The sequence below is a fragment of the Crotalus tigris genome, unplaced genomic scaffold, assembly GCF_016545835.1.
Source record: "Crotalus tigris isolate CLP2741 ecotype Arizona unplaced genomic scaffold, ASM1654583v1 scf7180000018690.2240587, whole genome shotgun sequence".
In the NCBI taxonomy this organism is placed as follows: domain Eukaryota; kingdom Metazoa; phylum Chordata; class Lepidosauria; order Squamata; family Viperidae; genus Crotalus; species Crotalus tigris.
Window position 1 is genome coordinate 1,185,001 of NW_024097149.1, and position 7,370 is coordinate 1,192,370.

Below are 7,370 nucleotides of genomic sequence, written 5' to 3' on the forward strand. Positions count from 1 at the left end.
GTTTAACTGTCCAAAGTGTCTCATTAGCTGGAGACTGCTCTTGATTGATTAAGATTTGAGGAGACAAAATTGCATTTGGTTTACTTACAGTTTCTAAATCCAATTGCTGTACTTCCTGAAACAGGAAGTATGAGAATGAATATGAATGAATAACACTTCCTGTTTTCATATGCTTTCTGTAACTCTGAAAAAGCATTAATCTAGTGAACTCTCAAGACTGGGGTAGGATGTGTCTGTCCCTCAAACATATCCCTTGCATTATCATGATTCTTGCCTCATCTAATTTGCACAGGGGATTATTTTTAGAACATAGAAAATAGAATCATAGGGCAGAAAGGTATCTGAGGTCTTCCAGTTTAACCCCCCTGCTCAAGGCAGGTGAGCTTACATCATGCCAGTCAAATGGTTGTCCAGTCTATTCTTAAAAACCTCCAGTGATGGAGCACTCACAACCCCAGGAGGCAAGCTATTCCATTGATAAATTGTTCTCACTATCAGAAAATTTATCCTTACTTCTAGGTTGGATCTCTCTTTACCAAGGTTCTAGCTATAACACCTTGGCCTGTCCTCTGATGTTTTGGAAAATAACTCAATCCCCTCTTCTCTGTGGCTGTACCTCAAGTACTGAAAGACAGTCATCATGTTCCTCCATCCCTAATCCTTCTCTTTGATAGACTAGACATACCTAGTTCCCTCAACCTTTTATTATACAAATTAACCACCAGACTCTTCATCATTTTTGTTTGCTCCTCTCTGCAATTTTCTATGGTCTCCACATCTTTTTTGTGTTGTAATGACCAGAACTGTACACAGTATTCCAAGTGTGGCCTCACTAGTGTCTTATAAATCAGTATTCTCATGATTTTGATGATATTCTCTGTTGATGCAGCCCAGGACTGCATTTGTTTTTTGGCAACAGCGGCACATTGCTGGTTCATACTTAAACTGTGGTCCACTGGGACCATCTATTTAAATATACTATTCTTCTCAACATGCAGGTATTTAAATAAATAGCGTGTTGAAAAAAAACAATATATTTGTAGCAATGCACTGGGCCCCATTAAAGTCTCACTAGATGTCTCACTAGTTCACCTTCTTGGGTGTTTTGTGATTGGCCATGTCCACTATGGCAGCCATTTTGTTGACAGGCAGGTTGCCCCAAAGCAACCATTTTGAGCCACATGCTCTCAATATTTTAGATGAGCCTCTGACTTAAAAAAGATTTTGTATTTTGACCTAGATGATTATTGAAGCTAAGCAGATGTGAACTACAACATTTTTGATGGGAAAAGATAGCAAAACTCTAAGAGCATACTATATTTACAGTGGTACTTTGGAGAAGGAAGATGTATGGGCAGCAAAACTCTTAGTACCCTTTTTGGTCAATTTTAGTAAATTAATTGTGTTACGTACTGTAAATAATGTGCTTTCAGTTTCTATGTATAATGTATCATTAGAACTGCCAACCTTTTGCACTATTGCCTTGATGACTTCAAAAGCACAGATAAAAGGTATGTCTACCACCAAAATCACTCCCTGAAATGAAATGTGTATATGTTCCATGTAACATGTTGTATGTGTGGTTCCCACATTGGGTAGTCATGATGTCTAATGACTATAGAAGGTATAGTCCAACTCATTGTGAGGATAATTGTTAGGGAAGGATTTATTAGAAATTCTTCATAACAGTATCATTCTCAGAAATATATTTTAAAAAACTATATATAGTTTTAGCTATAGTTAAAATGATAGATGTGAGTGGCATGGTGGCCTAATGGTGAAGACGCTCAGCTCCCATTTAGAAGGTTGAGGGTTCAATCCTGGGTAGCGGCGGATATTTCTCTCTCAGGGTGTAAAGAAAAAATATGTGCTGTGAACTCCACGTGCTGTTCAGGAAGGGCATTGGGCCAGTAAATGCTCAACTCCATCCAGTTGCCACAAATCTACCCCAAATTAAGGTATTACAGGGTCATAAAAAGGGAGTTAAAATGATAGATGTCAGTTAACATCATGCTTGAAATGAAATGTTCAACGCTTGTGTTCATCTCAGAATGCACTATCTTTCTCTTTGTTCATTTATCTTTTTCCATCCCTACAGTGTTCTTATATACCCAAATGTGGAAAGAACTTTGAAGAGTCTTTGTCCCTTGTCAATGTCGTCATGGAAAACTTCAAGAAGTATCAGCACTTTACCTGTTTCTGTGACCCAGAAGGCATTCAAAAGAATGTGTTGCTAACCAAACTTTACAGTTCCAATGTGCTGTTCCACTCACTCTTTTGGCCAACATGTATGATGATAGGTGGACTTGTCATTGTTGCCATGGTCAAGTTGACCCAATACCTGTCTCTTCTTTGTGAAAGGATCCAACGGATCAACAGATAGGAGCAACCACTTGCTTCTAGGATTTGACTTACCGCTGAAATACTGTTGTTTTTTTTCCATTCTTCACCAAAGAACCTTAAGTTTGTAATGTTTCTGTTCTAAGTTCCTTATATTTTTATGAAGTAGAGCAATAACGAAAAAGGCTGTTCTATATGCAACTGTGATGATACTCTTATGCAGACAATGAGAGAGGGTATTATGGTTTGTGTTGGCCATCTATATAATCTTGATTTCTGCTGCAACTTAGTTATTTTTCTTCTTCTCTTCTTCCTCTTCCTCTTTCCCCTTTTTTTTTCTACAGCCAAAACAGGGCTCAGTGTGATCCTTTGCCAAGCCTTGTTAATGAATGAATCATCATCTCAGCACAAATCTGTTTTGAAAGGTTCTCCTGCCTGGTCACATGTCTTCATGTGGACCATTTAAGTTCCACTTAGGCATTGGGAAGGGGAGGAAAAGATTGGAGTGGGGGGGATGGTGAAAGGTAAGAACTCAATGTGTTTGCCAGAACTGAAACTAAGATGGATGATTTGACCCAGAAGTCTTTTGCAGATATAGAGTCTTACAAATACAGGGGAAATCCAAAGACACACATTGCTGAACACCCAGGTCCAAATCTAGTGGAGCATAAATAATCTCATTTAAATTCCACTGAAATCGATAAGACATTTTTGTAATGAATTATTTTATTAGGACATGAGCACAACTTAACACTGGAAGGATTCAAAATTTTGGATTAAGGCAATAGCATTTATGTTGATTTCATACTCAGGGTTAAGCTTTCCTTTCCGGCATTTTACATACCTACTGAAAGGTTTATTAATTTGCAGTAACTTTTATTCATGGATCATTATCTACCAAAGCTATCGCCAAAAGGAGGGGGGGAATCCAAGATGTGTAAAATTTGTCAACTTTTTTCATTTTCTATTCCAGCCTGAGCCCTGTTGGCAGAGATGGGACCAGAAAACCTCTTGCGTTCAAGTTTATTATGCATATTTTTTGCATTTATTACCATACCACTGTAAAGAAAAATTTAAAAGAAAGAAAATCACACCATTTTTTTTCATTTTTTACTTCCAACTGTTTTAGATTTTTTTTAAATGGGACATTTCAAAAAAATACTAGACAACAAGATAAAAATATATTCTATCTAGCAGTGTATTGTAGTATGGCTATGTTATATTTTATTATTTCCTTTATTAATTGGAAAGTGGGCAGTACTCTTCTTGTATTTCACAGTGTCCAAATCTAGATATAACCATCACAAAGAAAAGATTTGAAGAAATGGCTTAGATGCAGTTAGAGTTGGCATTGTGATTTGAATAAGCTTAGATGGTGTTTAGCTTGGGAAAAATATCCTCTACTCTTGAGAGGCCCTGAAAAAGGTATGTATAGTAAGGTAATGCTACTCCTAGTGAAGATTATTTCTTCTTAGTCATATCAGAACAATTTTCCCCAATAGCAGTTTGAAAAAAAAATACTTTAAATAAACCTCTATACATCTGGAAGTGGAACCAAATTAGAAGCATACAGAGGCCATCCTTTTATTGTGGACAAGCTCCAGAAGGTAACACCTGTAAGGCTGTCTTGTTAAGATGAGAGATTGCAAGTGGTCATCTTTTCTTTTCTTTTCAAGGTCCGTATTTTGTTAGTCTGTTTGATTGATTTGTGTCCCACTTTTCTGCTTTGGCAAGACCTCAAGATGTATTGAGCCCCATAGTTGATTGCTATTTAAGAATAGCAAGGAGGTCAAATAACACTGGACACCTTGTAGGAACACAGAGAATATTAAAACAAGTGTAGGAGGAAAGAGAATAAACCTGCCCTGAGTAAAATGTGTGTAATATATGAGTAAGAACCATTGCATTAATACTTGGTTGAGCAAAAGCGTACAATGGAATGAAGATAGATTATTAGCGGAGCAGAGGTTATTCTGTATATAGTGGTAGCTTGGTACTCAACTGCTTCAAAACTCGTCAAATTTAGTACCCAATGCATTTTGACATGAAAATGTTGTCCTGATACTCCGTATTTGATGTGATGCAAAAGGAGGTGGGGGGTGGTCGCAGAGGGCGGGCAGGAAGTAAGCCATGCTGGGAAGGTCATTGACATAGGAAAAGGGACAGCTAGGAAGTCCTTCCCAGCTGAAAGACCATGATAAGTCACATGGTTTGTTTGGTATTCATCCTTTTTAGTATTCATCTTGCCTCCCGGAACCAATTAAGGACAAATACCAAGGTATCACTGTAATTTGAAAATGATAAGGTGAGAAAATGTTTATTTTGAATCCAGTAGGTCCCTCATGTGGATAAAAAGGGTGAGGCTATAAAAAGCACAATTATATTTTTCTATCCATCTCTCCTCTGCCTGATTACCAAGAATCACAGTTTACTTAAATTATATCTATAAGGACGGTCTTAGCAGTTTCTGATATTGAATTCAGCCCCAAGGGTGAAGTATAAGGTATTTGTTGATCACTCTCTAGAATTCTACAGATTTTTAACAAACAAAACAATTATTTAAAAACATTTTGGAAACATAATTAGTTTCTTTTTTTTTTCAAAAGGAGAAAGCACATTGGATTTGCCGAGCTCATCCATTACCTGAGTAATTCTTTATTCCCCATTATGTAATGTCAATAACTTTTATGGTGTTACAAGATTCCATGAGCTGTGAATGTGTTGTCTGAGCTTTAGAAGTCTACAGCAGTGAAACTAATCTTTGATCTTGTAAACCAGGGATCCTCAACCTTGGCAAATTTAAGACTTGTGGACTTCAACTCCCAGAATTCAGGGAATTAAAGTCCACAACTCTTAAAGTTGCCAAGGTTGAGGACCCCTGTTGTAAACCCATAATGCAACATTTTTTCCTCAGGCAAATAAATTCCTGGGTGTGTAATCAGGACTTCAAAACAGTGTGATTTGGTACAGCAGTTACTCAATTAAATCTTTGCAATTTCAATCCTCTTGGCTCTCAATAATGGTTTCTTCTCCCCCAAAATATCCTGTTTGATCAGATTTGTTTTCAATTTCCTTTTTTAAAAAAAAATACACACACAAATTGATCTTTCATCACAGCATATTAACCTGGTTGCTGAATTTGCTCATTATTCTAGTTTCACATAAATCATTGAACATGAGCCAAATGGAATCTGTCCATACAATATAGTGAACCCCGCCCCAAAAGTAGCTGAAACTCTCTGTTCAAATGCATCTGCTAATTCTTCAATACTGTCTCATTCATATCTAGAAACTCTGGTGTGAAAGACTTTTAAACAAGGGACAGATGATTTCAGATCCTCAATAGAGAGCCAGCAACTACATTTCCAATTTTTCTTCCACTAAGGTGGATGTACTAAGAGAGGTGAAATGACTCAGCTGTTAAAGACACTGAGCTTGTCAGCTGGAAAGCTGATAGTCTGTGTTCAAGACCCAAGCGTGACAGGATGAACTCCTATTACTTTCTCCAGCTCAGCAGTTTGTGGTATCTGACTGTCAGACCCAAGCCCAGAGACAGTGAGCTCCAATTGAGTTCAATCCTTTGTTTGATTCCACCTAATGGATAGAATCTTGCCCAACTAAAGCTATAACTTTCTAAGGTATTAGCAATAGCAATAGCACTTAGACTTATATACCACTTCACAGTGCTTTACAGCCCTCTCTAAGTGGTTTACAGAGTCAGTTTATCGCCCCCCAACAATCTGGCTCCTCATTTTACTGACCTCGGAAAGATGGAAGGCTGCGTCAACCTTGAGCAGGTGAGAAATGAACTGCTGAACTGCAGGCAGCCGGCAGTCAGCAGAATTTGCCTGCCATACTGCATTCTAACCACTGCACCACCACGGCTCATTAGATGTATCCTGAGGGATTCTAGGGTGTGGCTACCCTGAGTCCCTTCCCCCTATGTCATCCAGTTTGAGACTGTGCATTCTCGTAATTTGGCCCTCTTTCTGAGCATTGTCAAAAATATCTCTCCCCCCTTCACTCCTGTGGGTGTACATTCCATCACACTAACTCAGACCATCAAGCACCTGACACAAAGAGGAGGTCACATGTTAAATCTTTTGTCTTGGGTGGTAGTGATGTGATTTGAAACTCAAGAAGATTAACAGCAGTCTCTTGTTGTGAGTAATTTTTGATTACTACATGGGGAGTGGACCTGATTAATTAGAGCACCCAGCATCTGATGAACCAATTGGGTTTCAAAAGGAGTGTGGGATTGTTCCTTTGGTTATGTTGCACATTTTGAGTGAGGTTTTGGTTGCCCCTTGGAATAAAAGAGTACCAGCAAATGAGATTGCACTTGTGTAGGATCTCTACACCTAAGGTGTCCAGGAAGCCCCTTGATTTTCAGTGGAGCTAGGTGGTGAAACAGCAGAAGAAACACCTGGAGTGCAATTGCAGGAAAGGGATTGCCTTGGGATAACAACAGCAGCAAAACACAATTACTTTCCACTCTTTTCATGACCATGTGACTGGTTATGAAAAGCCCCGTTCTGGATGGCATGATTCCCTTGGGGAAGAGTGAGGCAATATCTGCAGGGCACATAAGCATTGTGATATCCTCATGCAAATTATGTAAATATATGATTACATCTCATAGTTCACATCATTTACACAACAGCAGTGTGGCATAAGTGACATAGCAATAGCACTTAGACTTATACATTGCTTCACAGTGGTTTACAGTCCTCTCTGAGCAGGTTTACAGAGTCAGCATATGGCCCCAAACGATCTGGGTCCTCATTTTACCAACCTCAGAAAGACAGAAGGCTGAGTCAACTTTGAACCGGTTGGGACTGAGCTCCTGGCAGTTAGAAAAATTAGCCTGCAATACTGCATTCGAACCATTGATCCATCAGGGCTCCTAGGGGTATTACGTATCTCCCTTCTTCTATTTCCTCTAAGTATCAGGTTGAGTATTGATAAGCATTTTGTCTCCAAAAGCCACCCCAATGATCTAAACCTGGACATGAAATGGTCCTTCACTA

The 7,370-nt window shown here is 38.7% G+C and overlaps 1 protein-coding gene across 10 annotated transcripts in view; it reads left to right on the forward strand.

The window, feature by feature from the left end:
- Positions 1 to 5,341, forward strand: part of KCNMB2 (potassium calcium-activated channel subfamily M regulatory beta subunit 2) — a 381,704-nt gene extending 376,363 nt beyond the window's left edge. For all 10 annotated transcript variants that reach the window (XM_039355431.1, XM_039355426.1, XM_039355424.1 and 7 more), the window contains one exon: positions 2,099 to 5,341. In XM_039355431.1, coding sequence (XP_039211365.1) covers positions 2,099 to 2,383 — 285 coding nt within the window. In that variant the 3' untranslated portion in view covers positions 2,384 to 5,341. The remainder of the gene's footprint in view (positions 1 to 2,098) is intronic.
- The last annotated feature ends 2,029 nt before the right edge of the window (positions 5,342 to 7,370 follow it).